General features: G+C 59.1%; 8 protein-coding genes across 8 annotated transcripts; 5 read left to right on the forward strand and 3 right to left on the reverse strand.

The window, feature by feature from the left end:
• Positions 1 to 794: 794 nt before the first annotated feature.
• A1Q1_04017 (uncharacterized protein) lies at positions 795 to 1197 on the forward strand (the record flags this gene model as incomplete). Its single annotated transcript, XM_014322394.1, has 2 exons — positions 795 to 1071; positions 1121 to 1197. The coding sequence occupies 2 exons, from the start codon at positions 795 to 797 to the stop codon at positions 1195 to 1197; spliced, it is 354 nt and encodes a 117-aa protein (XP_014177869.1).
• A 1253-nt stretch (positions 1198 to 2450) lies between these two features.
• On the forward strand, positions 2451 to 3483 carry A1Q1_04018 (uncharacterized protein; the record flags this gene model as incomplete). Its single annotated transcript, XM_014322395.1, has 4 exons — positions 2451 to 2761; positions 2812 to 2842; positions 3056 to 3194; positions 3251 to 3483. 4 exons carry the CDS (start codon positions 2451 to 2453, stop codon positions 3481 to 3483), a joined length of 714 nt encoding a protein of 237 aa, XP_014177870.1.
• A 1121-nt stretch (positions 3484 to 4604) lies between these two features.
• A1Q1_04019 (amino acid transporter, putative) lies at positions 4605 to 6071 on the reverse strand (the record flags this gene model as incomplete). The annotated part of the gene is made up of 1 exon (XM_014322396.1): positions 4605 to 6071. One exon carries the CDS (start codon positions 6069 to 6071, stop codon positions 4605 to 4607), a length of 1467 nt encoding a protein of 488 aa, XP_014177871.1.
• A 2590-nt stretch (positions 6072 to 8661) lies between these two features.
• A1Q1_04020 (O-acetylhomoserine) lies at positions 8662 to 10133 on the reverse strand (the record flags this gene model as incomplete). The annotated part of the gene is made up of 3 exons (XM_014322397.1): positions 8662 to 9780; positions 9897 to 10035; positions 10090 to 10133. The coding sequence occupies 3 exons, from the start codon at positions 10131 to 10133 to the stop codon at positions 8662 to 8664; spliced, it is 1302 nt and encodes a 433-aa protein (XP_014177872.1).
• Positions 10134 to 14741: 4608 nt separating this feature from the next.
• Positions 14742 to 16073, forward strand: A1Q1_04021 (uncharacterized protein; the record flags this gene model as incomplete). Its single annotated transcript, XM_014322398.1, has 1 exon — positions 14742 to 16073. The coding sequence occupies one exon, from the start codon at positions 14742 to 14744 to the stop codon at positions 16071 to 16073; it is 1332 nt and encodes a 443-aa protein (XP_014177873.1).
• Positions 16074 to 16565: 492 nt separating this feature from the next.
• Positions 16566 to 17311, forward strand: A1Q1_04022 (MBF1 protein; the record flags this gene model as incomplete). Its single annotated transcript, XM_014322399.1, has 3 exons — positions 16566 to 16568; positions 16703 to 16844; positions 16998 to 17311. The coding sequence occupies 3 exons, from the start codon at positions 16566 to 16568 to the stop codon at positions 17309 to 17311; spliced, it is 459 nt and encodes a 152-aa protein (XP_014177874.1).
• A 353-nt stretch (positions 17312 to 17664) lies between these two features.
• A1Q1_04023 (uncharacterized protein) lies at positions 17665 to 19354 on the forward strand (the record flags this gene model as incomplete). Its single annotated transcript, XM_014322400.1, has 5 exons — positions 17665 to 17714; positions 17844 to 18073; positions 18279 to 18647; positions 18754 to 19036; positions 19186 to 19354. 5 exons carry the CDS (start codon positions 17665 to 17667, stop codon positions 19352 to 19354), a joined length of 1101 nt encoding a protein of 366 aa, XP_014177875.1.
• A 710-nt stretch (positions 19355 to 20064) lies between these two features.
• Positions 20065 to 20508, reverse strand: A1Q1_04024 (uncharacterized protein; the record flags this gene model as incomplete). Its single annotated transcript, XM_014322401.1, has 1 exon — positions 20065 to 20508. The coding sequence occupies one exon, from the start codon at positions 20506 to 20508 to the stop codon at positions 20065 to 20067; it is 444 nt and encodes a 147-aa protein (XP_014177876.1).
• Between the last annotated feature and the right edge of the window lie 1605 nt (positions 20509 to 22113).

The following is a 22113-nucleotide window of genomic DNA, read 5'->3' on the forward strand; positions in this document are numbered from 1 at the left end:
GACAGAGCACAAAGAAGGGTGACGAAGCCATCAGCATTCACGAAGCGCATGCGGTTGCTGCTGATCTTTTGTAAACAATCCTCATTCATACCGACTTGAAACGCAACGATGTACTTAGCAACTACTACTAACATGGCTCGACGTAGCATCGACCTAGTTGGGGTCGGGACATTCAATGTTGAACCGATAGTTCATTGTGCACTCGTTCGGTCTGTCGCTGGTGCAGCTCTTGTTATAGTGCTCCTCAACGGGCACTTGTCGTTGCTCCACGGCCACCATCCCCTGCAGCGATCCTGTCGCGTCTTCGACACCCAGGATCGCCGGCAGCCAAGCTGCCGCGTAACTCGGCTTTCGATACCTCGATAAACTCAACCTAGATGCCCTGAAACAAAGTGCTCCAACAAGCCAGCCTCGCATCTCCAACGTTAACCTCGCATCGCTAGAGCAGGGACAAGGTACACCTTCCCTTCAATTCGCAGGTCATTTCCAAGAAGGAGCCCGGACTTTACTGATAAGCTTTGCCTGCCATGTTTAACAAGTGATGTGGGCCGTCGGCAGTGTCATCCTCTCTTACTTTAATGCTGCTTTGCCGAGCGCGGGCGGCTTTTCTGTCCATGCGAGTGGGGAGCGTGACCTACGCGAGATTCCACATATAGCTGAATCTCTGCGGAACAGAGTTTACTCTACTTGGATTCAAAGGAACGGAACGACGGCCGCAATTCTGCTTTGGCAAACACTTTACTGTGAATCTGTACACTCTCCCATCAATCCTCCATTCGATACGCAATACGACAATGCCGCCCGCAATGGACGACAAGGAGCGCAAGTACATCCTAGTGCACGACCCGTTTGGGTATGGTCCGTGGATCTCCTTGCTGCTCATGGTCTTCCTGGAGGTCGCCATAGGTCGGCTCTTCAATAATGTGCTCCTACTGTATGGTGGTGCGAGCGCGGGGGCGAACTCTGCTCTTTTGAGTATACGGGCTGGCGCTGGTCACCGTATGTCGCTGTCCCTTGCTTGGGAACAAATGTCTTTTGGATGCGTCCGCGAAGGGTGTGCGATATCACTCCGTGAGTCCGCCGCCATGAATATAAGTCTGATGCTAGGCGTGGCGTACAGACGGAGACCGTGCTCCGTGTGGTCGACAGGTATCGCTGACCGAGCTGTCAGCAGTGGCTTTGGTCACCATCGGCTGATCACAGCCGCAGCGTGACTGCATCATGTGATGCGTACTGGAACGCCAGCCCCTGGAATCCTGGAGCCGAAGTTATAGTCTCGGTCTCCTGCAGTCTAGGAGGTGGACTTTCGTCCTCGGGCTGGTTGTGGCACGTAAACCTTATTTATTTGCCGTATTTGGCCCAACTGCGACGGTCGCTGCGGAGCTCCCAACATGCAATCTCTGGTGTTTCCAACTCCCCACAACTCCTTACTCACCCCTCTTTGACCCCATGAACATTGATCTCAGGCACCTCGACATGACTGGCGGCTGCGGCTTCGGCGCGAAGTCGACTCTGCTCTACTTAGTCGTCTTTGGAACTGACCTCGCCGACTATCTGCAGCTCCGCCAGTTTGTTCGACGCAAGATAGCACATAGATATTGAGGCATAACCTACCCCGCTTGTCCCTGATGGTCCTCAATCCGTAGCGCTAAGAGATGCAGCTCGTCCAATTGTGTTCAGATGCACGCCCTGAACGCCCACAGTCTGCGAGATTGCTGATGAGAAAGTGGCGATTCAACCTCGGCTGCGCGTGGGAGGCGTGAGCGCCTACACCGCTAGATCGTTGCTGATCTGTGCACCTTCAAGCCCGTCATCGTTTGACTACTCGCTATTATCTCTGCGTCAGTCCGTTACTCTCAAGAAGCCCAACATGCCCATCGGTCTGTTCAAGGAGAGGCAAATCCTCGTCAAGTCCCGCTGGAGCCCCTTCACGACGGCGGCCATTCTGTTCCTTTTCGGCGCATACTTCTCCGTTTGGGTCCAGTGCTTGGTTGCCATATGGATAGGAGAACCGAGCGGGGACAGCTGGACTGTTTGGATCGCGTTCGCCTACACTGTCGCCTATGGAATTGCTGCGTACTTCATCCGCGGGCGCGCAATGAATGACAACATTTTGTGAGATATGGCAATAAGCCTGCTTTTATGACTAACGTCAGGCCCGGTGCAGGCGATATCGAGGAGGACGGCGGGCGTGCGTCCGATGACATCAAGGAGCCATAATCTCGAAACCCCGCCAGTGTGCTCTGTATATAACCTTTGGATCGCATACACACTCGACGCTGAGGGGCTGGCAAACATGAAACGTCAGGCACGCAGCTGAGCTCGCGGGTGTGGAGCACCAAGTCGATGAAACCTTGTTTTGAGTTGTCGGCTAGTCGCAGTTCGTCATTTTACTTCACCCATCCGGCTCCTGTCACTCCTTCACGACTTATCCATTCTTCTATACAGATATGCCGGACAACCGCGACGACGCACCCCAGGCTAACCAGCAGGCCGCCCAGCGCGCCGACTTCGACATCCACACCGATGCGCCTTCCTTCATGCTTGTGAAGTGCGGCGCCTCCTCATCCATGTTCAGTATCATGACGGACGTGTTTCTGTGTGGACTGTCTCTAGGCTGTATTGTTGTCGAGGCAGTGCACGACTTGACTGGTACCGGAATAGGCGACAAACGCTATTACACCGGCCTGGGCCTCATCCTGCTTAGAACGGCGTACGAGTTCGCCCAGTTGCGGGGAACGCAGGTGCACGAGATCACGGTGTGAGTTGATCTTGGAGGTCAGTTCCGGGGAAGACGTACTGACGATACAGACGCGGGGGGCTGCAAGTGGACGGCGTTCCCGTACGTTGCTTTGTGGAGTGCGATTTGAGCCTTATGCAAACGGCAGTGGATATCGGACGCTGGCTGTGGCAGAAAGCCAACTCGGCGTGGTCATCGTGGCGATGAGTCGCTCTTGGCCATACTCGTGCTTCTCGTACGTAGCGCCCTTAAGTTGTCGATGCACTACTCCCATGCAAAGACGTCTAATCCAAGTCCCATGCTGCCATCCTTTAGATGACGCACACCACCTCTGGGACAAGGGGACGAGTTACGCCCGGTCGTCCCCGCACTCGTTTCAGATACGCCGGTAGCGCCCTCACAGCTGGGAACTATCCCCGTCGCCCCACTTCCTCTATCGCTTCTACCACTAGTCGTCAGTTCTTCTCTCTTCAGCAGCAGCCACACCAATGCCAACTCTGCCCTTCCAAGAACCAGTCATCCTAATCGTAACGGACACGCATGGTGCCGCCCCCCTTCTGGCTCGTCCTGCTGGGAGACTAGCTACGCAGCTTCCTCCCCGCCCTCTTGCGCTCAATGGCCTCGGGGGAGAGAGACCCCGAGCTCGGGTGGCTCAGCATCCTGACGATGCTGTCGGTATCTGGTTCTGCGCGGGCTACAGCGCAGAGAGGGTGCGCGAGGTGCCCCCGTGGGCCTTTGATTAAGGAGCGCGCTGACAGGGGAACAGGAACGTCGACATTGGCGCCGAGTTCGTTGACGGGTTGCGGATCAGGCGCTTCGTGGAGTGTCCTTAGTGATAGCGAGATCAACAAGATCAACAAGCCGGCATAAGGCATAGCAGGCTAAACAGTTGTGATGCAAGATATAGCATCATGTGATCGTCGGTGCCTGTCTTGCACTTCATCAGGGGCGAGTGTAGCAATTGGGAGTTTGGTCCGGGGTCCTTTGGCAGTGCCGACCAGCCGTCCCGGACGGGCGTCAATCGCCAGTCACCTCTTCCATGTTGAGACCTCACTCATCCCCCCTCGCCCCATGTCCTCCCTAACCCGCCGCGTCCCCCTCCCCCGAACGCCAGAAATGCCAGACCCCACAGAGGACCTGCACTTCGACGCGCCAACGTACCTCCTCGTCTCGCACCCCGGCGCCACGCCCCTCCTCACCTTCTGCGCCATCTTCTTCCTAGGCCTGACAGCAGGCGTCGTAACTCCAGCCTTGAGGGACTGGTATCACGGCGAGGACACGCCGGGCACCCGGTTCTGGATCAGCAGCGCGATCAGTCTGCTCTTCAATGGGCTGACATGTGCGCGTCTGAGGGGCAGATTCGTGCATGAGATTGCTGCGTGAGTCCCGCCCCCTCAAAAGGGAAGGAGAAGGAGGTATGGCTGACGCCCAGACCCCCCGGAGAGTCCGCTGATGAGTGGACCCTGGCAGGGGCAAAGACGCGCCGCTTCGTCGAGTGTGATTTCAGCTGGTCCCGTATGCTCATTGGTGCTGTGCGCGAGCTGTGGCAGTGGCTCACACAGCCGCGATGATGGCAAGAGGAAAAAGGAGAAAATGACATTTTTCGCACGCCCTATGGTCGGACGGACGGACCTATGGAGAGAATGGTATGGTCGGTTTTGCTAGTGGTACATGATGAGTTTGTTGCTTCTTGTTGCTTCAGAAGATCGTTGGTTTGGTCAAGTGGATTTGTTGAAAAAGAAATGTGTGCAGCTAGGTCGAAAGGGTGACTGCCGGGGCGCGACATCGGACAGTGGCGATCGCGTACCGCCGTGGGCCCGTCGTATTCGCCCGCTCGCTCGCTGCGCTCGCTTCGCGGCAGCGCTTAGACCGAGTTCGAATTGTCCGCGCACGACCACGGCTTTCCGTCACCCGGCTGGTTGATGATGGTGACGACGGCGCCATAGGTGCCGGCGACGGTGATGAAGAGGCCGATGAGGATGACGATGCAGGCCCAGATGGCGCCAATCTTGGTGCTGAGGGGCAGGTCGCTCCAGCGGCGGTAGCGCACGTTGAGGTGGAGGTACATGAATCCGAAGGGGATGATGCAGAGGGTGGGCGCGATGAGGGCGCCGACGAGGGAGATGATCGAGTCAAGAATAGGGATGGCCGACGCAATGATGTACGCAATCGTCGTGCCGAGGAAGGCGAGGCCGACCCAGGTGGCCCAGTGCGTGGGCGTGTTGGCGTTCAGGTGGCGCGAGCCGCGGAGGAGGCGCACAAAGATGAACTTGGCGGGAATGTGGATCCAGAGGAAGACGGAAAAGAAGAGTCCGGGGATGGACAGGCCGTACGCAATCTTCTTCATGAGCGGGCCCGCGGAGCCGAGCGCAGGCTGCGTCACATACTTGCCGCAGTACCAGTAGACGACCGAGGCAATCACAATGTACACGGTGGTGACGAAGGCCTGGTTGATGAGCATCGCGCGCTTGTAGAGGCGCGGGTTGCGCATCTCGGAGATGATGCCAAAGTAGGTGGGCGTTCCGGCGGCCGCGAAGAGGATCGTGGCCACGGCAGAGATACCGTTCGCGAACGTGGTGGGGACGACGACCTTGAAGTCCTTGTCCCAGGGGGCGGGAGCCTTGGGGGCGTCGTAGGGGCGGTCCTGGACGCCGACGCTGATCGTCATGACGAGGACGGCGGACAGAATCGAGATGAGACCGACCCAACCGAGCCACGTGATGTTGCCAAGGGTGCGGATCGAGGCGGCCGCAAAGGAGACGACAAAGACGACCACCATCCAGACAGCGGTGCAGGTGGCGTGGGTCGAGACCGCGTTCAGCGCAGTGGTGACACCGACCATGCCCGAGCCAGAGAAGAAGAGCATACAGATGCACACGGCGAGGGTGAAGAACTCCTCGCCGACGCGGCCGCCGAGCGTCCTTCCGACATCGGCGAGAGAGTAGGTGTCGCGGTGGGCGAGCTTGAACTCGCCGAGCACCCAGGCGCTCCACGTGACAATGGCCTCGATGACAATGATGAGGATGATGCCCGGGACGATGCCGACGGCCTGGAACACGAAGGGGATGGACAGCACACCGAGACCGAACGCCGACTTGATCATGAGCACCGTCGCGCCCAGCCAGCCGACGTTGCGGTAGTCGGGGCCCTTCTCTGTGATCTCGCCGAAGACGGCGTCGTGCCGCCTGTCATCGGCCGCAATCTGCGTTTTGACACTGGGATACGCCTCAATGTTGTCCGGGTTCGTGACCGAGGCGCCAGACGAGTTGTCGTCGAACCGCTTCTTCTCGCTGGAGCTGTGGAACAGCCCGGCCTTCTTCTTTTCCGTCATCGTGAAGATGTCAACTGCCCGGTGTCGCTGTCGAGCTGAGTAGTCGGGGTCGTTTGGCCGGGGTCTAAAAAAAAAGTAGTAAAGAGAGTGTGTAAAGTGTGTGAAAGAGTAAATGTGCAAGTGGGCAACAGGAAGCTCACAAGCAACCGTGACCGTGACCGTGGTGTGAGAGAGTGAGAGATGGAGTCGTGTCGATCCGACTCGCACGCTTAGGGCACGCCTCGGCGATGCCGTTGGATACGCTTCGAGTCATATGCCCGCAGGTTCATCTGGCCAGTTGGCCCGCCTGGAGATGCCGCCGAAATTTGCTTTGCGTCTTGGCCTGGAGCTGGCGCGACGGGGACTAAACGAGTAGTGCGCGGCCGCGCGGGGAACTGGGCAGGAGAACCAAGGGCCCAGGAAAGGGACAACGAGTGTGGGGCCAATGTCCACTGAGGTCGCACTGATGTCCAACTGCAAACTTTGCTGCAAACGCGCAGTTCAGCCGAGACGACCGTCAGCCCAGGTGCCCAGGTGCCCAGCTGCCGCCGCTCTGCCGTCCGCACGCCCCGGAGCGGCCACTATTAGAACAACCTGCTGGTCTTGTGACTGGGGCAGCCAGGGCGAAAGTAGGGCAGCCGGGGTCCAGAATCCTGAACTAGCGTGGCTGCTGACTGGTCATGACTGGGCGGCTGATTGCGGCTTGCCCTATGTTTGAAGACGTGGAGACGGTGGGCAAGCCGGAAACTGAATCCGGGAAATGCTCCCAGGGTAACAGCAGGGCCGCAGGTATGCCTGTCACTTTTCATTTGACCACCAGCATCCAGCATTCGCAAAAACCTGCCTTGTCCTGCCCTCTTACCCCACACAACCCTTGCTCTGCCCCTCTCTTCTCCCTTGCTCTTCTGGCAGAATGGAGCAGAGTAAACGGCCAAGCGAAGCAGGAACGGAGGCACAGAGGTGGAGTAGAAAGGATGCGACTGGCCAGTTCTGTGGTATGGTCGGCGATAATTCGGCCTGAGATCGCTGACAGGCGGAAAATTAACTCTTGCGTTGCGTATCCCTTACCCATCTTCCCATCCACTCAACGTCCGAGAACCCCGGGGAGCTCCAGACTGGCACTCTGCACCAACTCTGGTCCGGCCAGAGTCGGTGCGCATCTTAGTTCTTCCGTGTGGCGCTGGTACTTGCTCGGGGCTGGGTGTGTATTCGGAGTGGCCATCCATGAGCAGCTGGAGGAGTGGTGGAGGCAGACGGGGTTTGGCTGACGCCATGTCTCTTGCCGGGGACAGTGGGGCGGGGGGCATGTGCCAGCCATGCCGGACATGTGCCTGTCCCACAAGCACGCTTCTCTCTTACCGTCAGCCGTAAGAGGACACCCGGCTACAACCGGAATCTCTCACGGCCAAACCCGCCCTCTTCTCCATCCGTGCGGTAGGATGAAAACATCCCTCCTTATGCGAGCCGTTTCGAAATCTTCTGCGCAATGATCACCTCTTAAGATCTAATAGAGTGAGCGGCGTCTTGACGTGCACTGACCTCGGTGGGACGTAGCGAGAGTAGCGCGAGTCGGTACGCGGTATGCGAAGACGCGGATACGGCTGATCTTAACGCTGAGGGGGAAGGGAGACTTCGCGTGGGGCTCGCTTGCTGCCGCCAAGCAACTGAAATGCTTCGAAACGGGTCTCAATTGCAGGTAGGATCGCTCTGGACCCAAAGGCCCAAGTCGTACGTCGTGGATACTGAGGCGGCTGGAGAGTCTGAGAGGGCCCATACTTCCGAGCGAGCAAGCGAGCAAGCACTTTCAACGACTTCCGACGGAAAGACGTCGGACCTGATCGTCGTATGCGGACCGGGCCGTGTTTCACTTCTGCTGTTGTCGTACAGAGCGAAAGTATTGGCCTGGCGGCTGTGCACCGAGAACGCAATGAAGAACGGGATAGTGATCGTACACAAGCCCGAGTGCCGGCCTGTCGTAGGTGCCGGCGCTTCTGTTGCTGCATGTGTGCGTGTTGTTGTCGTTGTTCTGCTATCCGGAGCCGTGCCTCACCTTAACAAACACTGGAAGTCACGCCGAGGTCAATCGCATCGTTATCTCTAATACGCAAGGCGAGGCCCTTTGCTATGTTTGCAATTCCTCGATCGATGTAACCCCCAATGGCTGCGCTTGCAAGCTTGCACGGCATCATCCTGCACCGAGCTCGCTGCCGCTCCTCGAACGCTATCCTCTGGTAGACCCCTAGACGAATAATTTATTCCTCAGTTCGTAATGCCAACGTTGCACCGAGTTGTTCGCGGCTGTCGTGGCGGGCTTCTGCGATACCGGAGGTTCCGGTGAGGTCGTCAGTATATGCTGGCGGTGTAAGCGCAGTCGAGTCCGTCGTCCGTCAGTCAGAGATCGATTCAGTCGCCTCGCTGTCGCTCGGCCTCGGCGTCCAGTGGTCCTGACGAAATCCCAAATCTACATTTATAACCTCTGAAGAAGGAAGATCTACAATCTGGACGCGTGCAGTTTAGCGAACGTCCTTTTAAACTATAGGTTGCGTTGGCGGTGAGAGAGCTATATCAGCTCTGCGTTCACGCCTCGGCTTTGCCTCGGCGCTCGCGCCGCTTAAGCGGCAACAGCGTTGGCGGCCTTGAAGGCCTGCTCAAAGTCGGCAATGATGTCGTCAATGTGCTCGGTGCCGACGGAGATGCGAATGAGGTCCTCGGTGACGCCCGAGTTCTTCTTCTCCTCGTCGGAGAGCTGCTCGTGCGTCGTGGTCCAGGGGTGGATGGCGAGGGTCTTGGAGTCGCCGACGTTGGCCAGGTTGCTGATGAGCTTGAAGCTGTCGACGACCTTGGCGCCGGCGGCGGCGCCGCCCTTGACACCGACGGCGAGGACACCGCCGTAGCCGCGGGGGAGGTACTTGGTGGCCGTCTCGTGGGAGGGGTGCGAGGCCAGGCCGGGGTAGGAGACCCAGTTGACGTTTTCGTTCTGCTCGAGCCACTTGGCGAGGGCGAGGGCGTTGGAGGCGTGACGCTCGGCACGGAGCGAGAGCGTCTCGAGACCGAGGATGAGCTGCTGCGCGCCGAAGGGGTTGAGGGCGGGGCCGAGGTCGCGGAGGAGCTCGACGCGGACACGGATCGCGAACGAAATGGGGCCAAAGGTCTCCCAGAACTTGAGGCCGTGGTAACCCTCGGACGGCTCCGTGAACTGGGGGAAGCGCGCCGCGTTCTCGCCCCAGTTGAACTTGCCCGAGTCGACGATGACACCGCCAATGGTCGTGCCGTGGCCGCCGATCCACTTGGTCGCCGAGTGGACGACAATGTCCGCACCGTGCTGGATAGGCTGGCAGAAGTAGCCGCCCGCACCGAAGGTGTTGTCGACAATGACGGGGACGCCCTTCTCGTGCGCGGCCTTGGTGATCGCCTCAAAGTCGGGGACGTTGAAGCGCGGGTTGCCGATCGTCTCGAGGTAGACGGCCTTGGTCTTGTCGTCGATCGCGGCGGCAATGTCCTCGGGCTTGTCGCCGGCGACAAACTTGGTCGTGATGCCGAGACGGGGGAGGATGACCTTGAGCTGGTTGTAGGTGCCGCCGTAGAGGTTGGTGGTAGCGACAATGTTGTCGCCGGCGTGCGCGAGCGCAGCAATGGTCAGGAACTGAGCGGCCTGGCCCGAAGCGGTGGCGACGGCGGCGACACCACCCTCAAGAGCGGCGACACGCTTCTCGAAGACGTCGACGGTGGGCTGTGCGGATCAGCGTGTGTCCGTGAGCTCGTCCGGCTGAGACTTAGGCCGGCTGGCTGGGAAGAAAAAGGTCACCGCAGCCACCTTCCTTCCTCTCGCCGACACTGGTTACTCACGTTCATGATACGCGAGTAGATGTTTCCGAACTCCTTGAGACCGAAGAGACGGGCGGCGTGGGCCGAGTCGTCGAAGACGTACGACGACGTGGCATAGATGGGGACGGCGCGCGACTTGGTCGAGTCGACGGTCTCCTGGCTGCAAAGGGGAATGTCAGCGCCCACATCTCTGGTAGCTCCTGGTAAGACTTACCCGGCGTGGAGCTGGAGGGTCTCAAAGTTCTTGTACTGAGCCATGGTTGTGGTGTAGGGGAACAAAGTTGGGAGAGAAAGATGCTTAACGGGATGGCTGGCGGGGGGTTATATTGCGGCGAGAGCGAGAGCGAGTCTTGGGCTGCGGGGAATCCTCGGTTCGGGAGTCGGGCGGTGAAGCGGTGAGTGTGTAGTGGATCGGTGCAGTGTAGGAGCAGTAGTGAATGACGTGATTGCGCCATCGCTGGGAGGCCAATCTGGGATCTTTGCGCACTGTGCGGGCTCTGCGGGCTCTGGCGGTCGAGAGCGATGGCCGTGCAAGGAGTATCAGTGGGCAAGTGTAGGACAGTGCTCGCTAGTCTCGGCATCTGTGCGTGGTCCAACTTCAGGACTAATCGGCAATTAGGAACCGTGATTGGGCGATTAGCGCGTGACATTGCGCGCTGTATGGGGGCGGGCCAACTGATCACGACATCGCTTTTCAGCCTTAGGGGAACCTCGGCATAATCTCGCGATCACTCCCTGCCAGAGATAATCGGAATACTCACTTAGCCGGCCCGTACCACTGCACCGTGACCCTCCCTCACAACCAATCAGAGAGATGCACCTCGGACTAACTCGAGAACGCTTCGAGCGATTGCTCGAATGCTTGCGCCATCTTACTCTCGCGTCATGCTCTTATATCACAATCACCACTGCACAGGCCCATCAGTGACTACCCCCCTACTTGCATATATCCATCAGTCTGGCGATGGGCCGTCCACGGCAGTTGTCAGCATCGGCCCACCGATCGTTACCTACACGGCACAGTCTAATCGTTCAGACCGACTTACCAGCTAGACGCCATCACACACTAACACGTCACGACGCCCCGAGATCGACTAACGTTCTAGACCTTCCAGACCTCCCAATGCGGATCGACGATCAGATCGGGGCGGTGGGAGGATGCCGAACAGGTTTAGAAACCGAAGGCGCGGCAGTCCGGGACCGAAAGGCGGTGGGCGACCAGATCTCAGTCGAACAAGTGGAGTCGGGATGTTCGATACCTTCCATGTTCGACCTGCTCGATATGCTTGGCGTACTGGCGTGGATCGTGGAGATCTCGGTGCTCATCGCCTTGACTCCGCTCGATCTCAGATCTCACGCTGGGGGCTGTGATGGACGCGACTTGCTAATCACTCTGTCTGTTTCAGCATTCTACTTGGCGTGAGTTACCGAGCTGGCCAGAGCTGGCTGGATCGTTGGAGCTCCGCTGTACAACCTGGAGTGCTGGGGTCTCCGCTCCTGCTCCACTAGCTCCACTGAAAGCCGTTTGTGGGATCCAAGATACGGACAACGATGTTTCAGCGCTAAACCTTGGCCACTTCGACATGAGAATTTGAGGAATGAGTCAACGATCGCCGAGAGCTTGAGCATTGAAGCATCGCGCTTGGAAACGAACCGGCACTCCAGATCTGAGCTCTGAGGCAGGCCGTGGTGGATGTGACTCACCTGATGATCGCGTTTCAGCGCTTATATCTGGAGGAAAGCGAAGAGATCACCCGCGGCTCCAGATCTTATCTCTCTTTAGGGGTCCTCGTTGCGAGGATGCGACTTGGCCGCAACTGGGGCGCGTGGAGCGAAGGACGTCAGATCTCGTTGCTGGCTTCAAGCTCTGGCTCTCTGAAACGAGATGGACATCTGACCAAGTGTCCAGTGCACAGCACATGACCATTCACGGCTCTTCGGTACTCTGTGATGGGGAGAGAACGGTGAGCTCGTGGGAATATTACAAGATGGGAGCAACAACCCTCATCCATGCTCATGCTCAGCGTCCTTGAGCTTGCGGTGAGAGCTTGAAGTGATTGACCCTCATCACACTTTGGCCGAACTTTGGTCTCTTCTTCCGCTGTGAAAAGGAACATTTCGAACGTTCTTTGCTGAGCCCGGCTCCTCTTCGTTCTGCCGGAGGCATCAATGCGGGGATCAGCCTGTCGGGCCAAACGGACTGCGGGTGCTAGACCAGATGGCAAGCTCAACCTTTTCGTCCTCCCCGGCGCCCCCCCCGGTGCCACCTCTTAGCTTACGACGCGTCGACATTCGCGACATTTCTGCATAGTGTGCCCAGCGGTCATCCTCCGCAGCCCCGGCGCGTTTAAAGAAACACGTGACTTCGTCGAGAGCGACGCGCTCTCTGAGCACACGCGACGCGTCGACCACGACCCACCATTACGGAAGAGCAGAGTTTCAGGCACGGATGGGCCACTCTACCCAGAATACCACCACGGTGCGGCGGTCGGCACAGGCCGAGTCTGTTGCCTGTCACTGTAAACACTGTGACGCACCTGTAGCCGTCGCGAGGTGGACAGAGTTGCGTCGAGATGGTGACGGCCACCGGGTTAGTGATCAGGTGACGCTGAAGCGCTGTGCTCGGGCCTGGAGACTGCCTTGTCGCTGATGCGATGCGCTTGCGAGGGCGTGAAGGAGGATGTGTCGAGGCCCGTTTCGAAAGCTGGCGAGGCGGCCTGTAAGTTGGCTTCGATAGGCCGATAGGTCGGAGCGGACTGTATCTGCTGTCAGAGGTTTGAATCTGGGCACCGAGATGAGGGCACATAGAAGTTAGCCGTTGGGGCGCAACGGAGTCTGGCCCCGCAGCGAAGCACGCAGGATGAGCAGGTGCTGCGTGCGTTGCAGCCCGTGCCTCGGCGAGGCTCTGCAGTGTTCAACTGGTGTGGAGGAAGTGAGGTCCGAGACGAAACGTAGCAACGAGGGAGAAAGTAATGGGGAGCTGGATGTGGGAGGAGAACAGACGAGGAACTGGAATCTCGAGATGTTCTGGCCATCAGGCTGGGCAGACGGGTGGTCATGCCTGCGCCCCTTTCGATGAACGGGCAACGAGCCAGGCGCCAGACGAAGAGGGAGTGCGTACACCAGTGTACTGGAACGGGTTCCCGAATCTGGCAGGATCGGGCGAGGGAAGAGAAAGTAGAAAGTGAGCACAGGCAGACGTTCTGTGAATGATGGAGGCGAGTTGGGGTCGTTTTCGGGCCGGGGAAAGGTACGCCGTTCGACGTTCAGAGGGACGTCAGATGGAGCAAAACGCAAAGTGGTGCAGGTGGATCTCGTAAGCCTTCTCGCGTTGGCCGTGCAGTACGCTCAGCCAACGAGAAGAACCCAGGTGTGGGCAGACGCAGCCGAGTGCCTGCCTGGCGTCCTGTTGCCGATTGTGAATAGCAGACTTCTAGCTCTGGAGCAACAGAGTTCACTAGGACAGTTCCTCTGGCTGCAGGGAAGACACGGCACCCGCCTCAAAGTTTGCTCGTACCGGCCGATCGGGTGGTGGGCCGGATGGGTGGGTGGTCCTTCGGGCATGTCGACGTGCGGCCGCATGCAGACGCTCAGCGCTTCACTGGAAAGCGAATGGGTTCCGGGGGGTGGACCAAAAGATGGAGTAGAGTTTGGATTTTTGTTCGCCCCGCAGCCGAAACGGGCGGAGAAGTGATGACTGGTGAGCTTGTTCGGCGGTCTCGGCGGTGGATGGACGTGCATGCCCGCATGCAGTATGGTCAAGGGCAGAAACTGGGTCAGCTTAGCGATGCCGAGGGGGTGCAGTGACAGTAGTCAGCAGGAGGTGCGACACATGTGCTCGGTTGTGAGGTGATAGCGGGATTCTTACCCCACTGCTGAGCCGAAAAGTGCACGTCCAATAGACCGATGAGGTTGGATTGAATGGCTGATATCAGATTAGTCGGGTGTTCCAGAATGTCGACCCAAAGATGCAAACATGCTCGATACAGCAGGAGACAGAGAGGAGAATGACGAGAGAGAGGGAGGGGATATGAGGAGCTCCCCCTGCAGTGTCAAGTTGTGGTGAGCAGCATCGGCCAAGTGTGGGCGAGTGGGGTGTCTCTTCTCCGAGGGGATCGAGGCGTGGTCTGGCCTTGTGTCGAGTCCTGATCAGCATGGCTGAGGATGCTGAGGATGAATGGACGTGCGTGAAATGGCAAAGAGCTGGACCCGCAGGGAAGGAATGACAAGCTCAAGAAGCAGGTACCGGTGGGTCGTCGCGACCCGCTGCGGCCATGCTGATTGGCGCATCGACGGGCAACCCGAGTCGCGAGTCCCTCGTTACCGTCAGAGTTGGCGCCAAAGCCCTTGCGCCTCCCTGATCGTCTCAGGGCACATGTCTGGGGGACGCCTCCCCCTTGTGCCGATCGAGAGAGAGCAAGTCCAGAGCGCGATCCACCGAAAGCATCCTGCAGGACGCGTGCAGAGAGTCGTTGTTCTGGAACTCTACTTCACCACCACAGACTGATATCCTGCAGCTGCGCGCGAGAGGGGGCCCTGGCTCCTGATGTGACTCTGACAAGTGGCTTCAGATGGGCCATCGCACATCTCTGCCCCGCAACGCCAAGGCAGTCTCCTAAACGTGCAAAAGTCGTACCCACTCTATATAACGCTTCTCCTTGCGACGTCTTCTCCCTCCTCCTTTCTCTTTCCGCAACCAGCAAACAGTCTGTGACCGTTTCGACACCCTTCTCCTTCCTCTCCTTTGTTCGACCTCTTGTTATCGTTCATCCTCTCGACCCAGCGTTGAAGACCCCCACTCCTTTCACACTCATTAAGCATCATCTGTATCAACCTCGCACCTGCATTTCACAAACGACGATAACAATGAAGAACGCCATCCTCTTCACCGCCCTCACTGCCCTGGTGGCCGTCGAGGCTCACCCCTACAAGCACCGCCACGCCAAGCACGGCGGTTGCAAGGCTGTCACTCAGACCGTCACCGTCACTGTCCCTGCCGGTGGTGACGCCCAGCCCGCCCCGACCGACGCGTCTGCCGTCTCCTCGGTCGTCCCCTCGAGCGCCGCTGCCGAGTCCTCGGCTGCCAACTCTGCTGAGCCCGCTCCTTCGGCCGCTAGCTCGGCTGAGGCTAGCTCCTCCGCTGTCAACTCGGCTGAGCCTAGCCCCTCTGCCGCCAGCTCCGCCGAGCCCAGCCCTTCGGCCGCCAACTCTGCCGAGCCCAGCCCCTCTGCCGCCGAGGCCCCCGTCAAGGAGAACGCCGCCAAGCAGCACAACGGTGGTCACTACATGCCCAACAAGGGCTGGACCTCCACTTGGGGTTGGACCTCCACCTGGGGCAGCCCTCAGGCTACTGGCGGTGCCAACCTGGCTGACGCTGGCAGCGACAAGTCTGGCTCTGACTCCCAGGCTCAGGAGCAGGCGCCTGCCCCTGCCCAGTCCCATGACGCCCAGTCCTCTGCCGCCCCCGCTGAGGCTTCTGCCGCTCCTGCCCCCTCCGCCGACGCTCGGGTCGAAAACGCCAACCCCAGCACCTCGTCCGAGTACAAGCCCCCCGCCCCCACTTCGTCTGGTGAGGAGTTCATGTCGACTCACACGGACACCAGCAACGGCGGTGACTACAGCGAGGCTGAGAAGAACGAGGCCTCGAAGCGCGAGTCCGGCGACCCCGTCCCCACCTACGACATTGGCCTCCGCATCGACCAGGAGCCTACCGATGAGGACTACAAGGGTACCTCTGCGCTGTCGCAGTCGATCCTCAAGTTCCACAACGACCTCCGTGCCAACTTTGGTGCCGAGCCCCTCGCTTGGAACGAGCAGTACGCGCGCAGGGCGAGGTCGGACTGGAACGACTGCCTCTGGGAGCACAAGGGCGAGGACAACCTTCACACGTTCTCGGCGTCGTACGAGTCCGCTTCCGAGGCTGGTGGTCAGGCTTGCAAGGCCTGGGCCGACGAGTGGAAGGAGTACCCCTTTGACAACCCCGCCGCGCAGGCCTACTCCCACTTTACGCAGATGGTCTGGAAGGAGGCCACCGAGGTCGGATGCGGCTGGACCTACACCTGCCCTGCCGAGGGCGGCATGGCGCGCAAGCTCAACTTCCGCTGCGTTTACTCGCCCGGTGGCAACACTGTCTCCAAGGAGAAGCCCGGAGTTTACTTTGAGGAGAACGTTGGCCGCTGCACCGTCTGCAACCAGTAAGGAGCAGCACGGCAAACACCCCATCATTGCGCATCTTCCGTATGCCTCACGCCATAGTCTCTTCATACCTTTTACGCTTGCAAGCTACGCCTTTCATGCATGAGCCTGGTGCTCGATGATTTACCACGATAACGCTTGAGTGCCACTGAATCGTTGATGATCGACAGAGCCGAGTGCAAGCCGCCTTCAGCCGCCTAGCCAAGGGCCCTGCATCGATCTCTCCGAAGTAGTTCCGCACTGAAGCTGCGCAAGAGCAGGAGTCGCCTTCGCACCGACCGATGACGCATTGTGCCACATGGCATTTGCTCCCGCGAATTTGCGGCTCCGACCGTTCTGACTCCTGACGAGATCACGACTCGCCAGCATGCAAGGCCTCGTTTTGCAACGGCTTCCACCGCTTTCCACTGATAACAGCAAGCACACAACAGCTTGTTCTTCCAAAGTTCTCACCTTTCAAATTACCGCAACACCCCGATCAACTCATCTGCAAACATGGTGAGTCGCTGCGGAAACTCGAGACGCTGTGGGCGCTGACGTGCCGCTCTTCTTGGCCTCCACCGACATTACAAACCCTTGCACGCGACACGCATCACTTGGCCACCTTCCGCTCACGCATTCATAATGTACAGTCTGGCTGGGACGAGAAGCCTACCGTCATCGGTTTCGGAACCAAGCGCCCTACCGTCGCCAAGGGCTCTGCCCTCAACGCCGCCCAGCGCGCCGGTACCGTCACCTCGACCACTGCCAAGGGCCGTGCCCAGGGAGGAGGTGGTGAGTGCTTTTCTGGGTCGGAGATGAGCGGAGACCATTGTGGATCTGCGTCATCTAGAATCGAGCGGCGATCTGTTGTTTGTGTGCAATCAATGTTCGGACGCCGCTCGCCCCGCCCAAGCTCACGAGGCCCGATTCATAGCTAACCCGCAGCCACCAACTACCAGAAGCTCGGCAAGCTCGACGCCGACGACGCCCCCAAGCCCCCTGAGAAGGTCGACATCTCGGTCGGCAAGGCGCTCGCTACTGCCCGTATGGCGAAGAAGAACGCGGACGGAAAGTCGATGACCCAGAAGGAGCTCGCGACTGCCGCCAACGCCAAGCCCCAGGACATTGCCGACCTCGAGTCTGGACGCGCGCTGCCCAACCAGCAGCTGCTCGGCAAGCTTGAGCGCATTGTCGGCGTCAAGCTGCGTGGTGCTGCGTCGCAGATCGGCCAGCCCCTCCACGGACCCAAGAAGAAGTAAGAGGGCGGCGCGAGCGTGAGCAGCAGGACAGCAGTACAGCAGCTTTTGTAGAGTGACTCAGCGATCAGTTATATGCATTGCACTACGTTGACTAAGCGACTGAAGAGAGGTTGCTGCACCGCTGTGTGCTGCGGTCTGCGCTTTCCGGGGGCGGTACGGCCTTGGGCGGCTATGGCCGTAATAGTGCGCTACTTTTAGCCCGTTCAAATGGTTCCGCATCGCCGTCGCCCGTCGCCCGCACGCGTCGATCACGAACCTGTGCCCAGCCAGCTATTGACGTGGGTTGCCCTAGTGCACACCCTGTTGTTGTCAACTTGCTTTCTCATCGTTGCCTAGTCACAACACAAAGCAACATGGCCTACAACCAGTACCAGAACAACCCCCCTCCCCCTCAGTGGGCGAAGTACGCGCGATGACAGTGATGATTGGCCCGAGTTCTTGGCGTTTGCCGTCCAAGCCTCAGGACGGCGCCGGACGACGCCGGCGCAATGTTGTGACGTCGGCGATCACGCGAACAGCGCTGACCATCCAGCTACGGGGGATACCAGCAGGGCGGATACCAGCAAGGTGGATTCCAGCAGGGAGGCTACCAGCAGGGCGGGTACCAGCAGGCGCCCCCTCCTCAGAACTACCAGCAGCAGCACTACCCGCCTCCCACCGGCGCTCCCCCGCCTAGCCACTACCAGCCGACCGCCGCGGGCTACCAGCCCCCGTCCGGCCCGCCCCAGCAGCACTACCAGCCCCCCCAGGGCGCTCCTCCTCGTAAGCTGCGCGGCTCGTAATGGCAGCTAACATCAGCCCCTCCGTCTGGAACCCAGCACTACGGCCCGCAGTTCCAAGGCCACCACGGACAGCAGCAGCAGCCGTACTTCCAGTACTCGCAGTGTGAGTAGCCTAGTGGCGACGTGTAACAAGGCGCTGACACGGATTCGCGTTTGCGCATGGACCTCACACATTGCTTAATCAGGTACTGGCAAGCGAAAGGCACTCCTGATCGGCATCAACTACCGCGGCCAGTCGGGCGAGCTGCGCGGGTGCATCAACGACGTGCACAATGTGCAAAAGTTCCTGATCGAGCGCCACGGGTACAAGCCCGACGACATGGTGGTGCTGACGGACGACTCGCGGAACCCGCGCCAGATCCCGACGCGCGCCAACATGATTGCGGCGATGCAGTGGCTCGTGCAGGGCGCGCGTGCCAACGACGCGCTCTTCTTCCACTACTCGGGCCACGGCGGCCAGACCAAGGACAAGGACGGAGACGAGGACGACGGGTACGACGAGGTCATCTACCCTGTCGACTTTAAGCAGGCCGGCCACATTGTCGACGACGAGTGTAAGTTGCGCAAGACTGCAGGAGCTGACAGCAGTGCACATGCGCCTTGTCCGCCCCCTCCCCGCCGGATGCCGTCTCACGGCCATCTTCGACTCGTGCCACTCAGCCACCTGCCTCGACCTGCCGTACGTGTACTCGACCGAGGGCAAGATCAAGGAACCCAACCTGCTCGCCGAGGCAGGGCAGGGCGTGCTCGGCGCAGGCATGTCGTACCTCCGCGGCGACATTGGCGGGGTCGTATCCGGCCTCATGAGCGTCGGCAAGAACCTGATGGGATCCAACTCCAAGGCTGGCGAGGTCACCAAGCAGACGCGCACGTCGCCCGCAGACGTCGTCATGTGGTCTGGGTGCAAGGACTCGCAGACCTCCGCGGACACAACAGAGGCTGGGTAAGTTGACCTCTCACTCCGTTCACTCATCACCACCTCCACCGCCTCCATTGCTTTCACCCCACCGACGTCCACTCCGCACAGCCCCACCTACACATCCCTCATGCTCTCCTTTCCTTTGTGACAACGCTGACACCACAAAGACGCAGTACGGGCGCCATGTCGTACGCCTTCATTGCGGCTTTAACGAAGAACCCGCGCCAGAGCTACGTGATGCTGCTGAGGAGCATCCGAGACGAGCTCGCAGGCCGCTACGATCAGAAACCCCAGCTCTCGGCCTCGCACCCGATCGACACGAACCTCATGTTCATCTGTTAAGTTTGAGCGGCCGCAGAGACGCTCGCGACACCGTAATTGCCATATGTATCCTGACTTTTGCCTCGAGAAGACGTCCGGGAGGTTATCTTTCATCTCTAACGTTCTAAATGTCTTTCTCACTGATTACAGTTTTGTCCCACTAACATCCCGTCTGACTACACAGAGACACAGAGAGTCCTTGCATGTGCATGTGTGTAGAGTTTCCATGAGGCGCGCTGTCCCTCGTATCGGGTGAATGGAAGAGGAGTGCGAGGGAGAACATTATTGCGGCCTGCTAGCATGCTGATGCTCTCCCACGCCCTGCGTCCGCCGATCAAACACCCGTTGAACGGGAGCACAATGCTCACGCCCTTGCCGTTGCCTCGTCATTGCCTCGTCATTGTCCACTCACCCCCGCTCGACCAGCTCACGAGGTCACGATTTGACGATTCATTGACCACATACCACATCCTTGTTCCGGACGTTCCGGGCACTCATCAGCGGAGTGCGGAGGTAAGAGGAGGTAAGTAAGCTAGGTACTCATGGCCTGGTAAGCTGAACCATCAGTACGCGTGCCTTCTGGGCCGGAGAGTGGGGCATGGGGTGAACCGACAGCGCCGAGGTATGGAGGAGGTGAGCTGTAGATTGCCAGACGACGAGCTGAGACCAGTGTTCTTGGCTCTCGCGTTCTCGTGCTCTCATGTTCTCACGATGCTCTCGCGTTCTCGTGTTTACGGACAGCGGACACTCGGGGGCGAGGTGAGCTTCGATAATCCGTTGATGAAAAGCTGACCTCCAGCGCCGCCGTGTCTGTCCTCGGTCCAGGTGGGGGGGGGGTGTCGGCGCAAGGGGGATGGTCCTGGAAGTGTGAGCTGGGTCCCTTCCAGCTGTGAGCTGACGACAGCTGCGGTGGACTCGGGGGTGTCCAACGATGGGTGAGCTATGATTCTCTTCGGTCCGAAGCTGACCATCAGTGTCACGCGCACTGTCAAAGACTGTCTAGCGAGAGTGTCGTCGACACGAGTGGAAGGATACTCGAAACGTGAGCTGATGAGTCTGTAATGGTGAGCTGACTGCAGCTTTTGTGCGAGACTGGGGCGGAGTGCGGGGACGGGGTGAGCTTGACGTTTGGGGTGTTGAAGCTGACCTCCAGGCTCGAGTGCTATGGAATTCATGTGGCTGGGGTAGGGATGGGTTCGTCGAGTGACGCGCAGTCTGATGTATCGGGGGTGAGCTAGAATTCTTGGTTCACTGAGCTGACTACAGTTTACATTCTTCGGCCAGCTGTCGTTTGACAGTGGGTGAGCTTAGATCCAGTGGGATGAAGCTGACAATCAGTTGTCACGCGCCAGTCCTAGCTCTAGCGGAGGAGTTATCGATACGTCTGGAAGGTAGGAATGGTGAGCTCCAAAAGTCCGACCACTGAGTTGGCCACAGTTTACTCGGCTAGGACTGTCGTCCGGCAGTGGGTGAGCTCCATGGGTACGTCGGTTGAAGCTAACCGCCAGCGTCACGCACATCTTTCATTAGTACTCCTGTCAAGTGTCGATTACCGCCCGGGTTATGAGGTGAGCTGTGGACACTGCGACTTAGCTGACTGCAGTATTCTCGCACAACCTCGTCGATCCCTTTCGGAGAAGAACGGGTAAGCTACGTCGAAGTTATGCGTGGAGCTGATCAACCAGTGCCACCCCGCGTCTGTCCCGCGCCGGGCCGGGGGACCGGGAGGGTCGAGTACTCGCGCAAAACAAAGGTGCTAGCAGGGTGAGCTGACGAGTCTGGAAATGCCAGCTGACTACAGCTGCGGTGGACCTGAGCGCTGACTCGTCTGTGCGTGAGCTAAGAACACGCTTGAAGCTGACTTCCAGTATAGCGTAAGCGCGGCGGCCGGGCTGCGAGGAGTAGTTGAATGCCGATGTCTTAGCGAGTGAGCTAGGAGCTGCCTCATAATGAGCTGACTGCCAGACCTCTTACGCCAAGTGGACTTTCCATCGGGGAGGGGGAGGGGGTGAGCTACAATTGTGTGGAAGTTAAGCTGAACCGTCAGTCTGATCGCAGCGAGTGCACGAGGTGATCAGGAGATGGGCTATGCGCCGCTGCTGACCAACTGACTGCAACTGTAGAGAGGGGCGACGCGTGCTGCCTTTGGGGACGTGAGCTCAGAACAGGGTTGGGGTGAAGCTGACCTACAGAGCCACGTAGTCATGGCGGCGTAGTCATCGCGGCGTAGTCAAAGCGGCCGGTCGCGACGTCTTGGAGAGTAACACGAGTTTGGGCGGGTGAGCTGCTGCGCTTGGACCGATGAGCTGATCAGCAGTCTACAGTACTCGACCAGCGTATCGTCGAGAAATTGAGCTCAATATACAGTTTGCCCTGAGGACTGACCCAGCAGTGCCACACTCGACGGAACTGGTCCTGGTCTCACAGGGTGGGTGAGTAATCGCCCAGAACGAAGGTGCTGGGAAGGTGAGCTGAAGACCCTGTAAAGGCCAGCTGACTGCAGCTGTGGTGTACTTTGGCAACGTGAAGTGCCTTGAGGAAGTGAGCTTCGACATGACGGTAATGGAAGCTGACCTCCAGGACAGGAAGAGTCTCGGCTGCGTCTGTTGGAGTCGAATGCCGACGGGGAGTGGGTGGAGATGAGCTGTGTGTCTCGGCATAGAGGCTGATAACATTCTATTCTGTTGTCTCGCATCGAGGTCTCGAGCGGGGTGAGCTCCTACGCCGCACTCGGCAAAGCTGACCACCAGTGCTACGTCCGCCTCGGCTGGGCCAGGATA

This window comes from Trichosporon asahii (assembly GCF_000293215.1).
Source record: "Trichosporon asahii var. asahii CBS 2479 unplaced genomic scaffold scaffold00070, whole genome shotgun sequence".
Taxonomy (NCBI): Eukaryota; Fungi; Basidiomycota; class Tremellomycetes; order Trichosporonales; family Trichosporonaceae; genus Trichosporon; species Trichosporon asahii.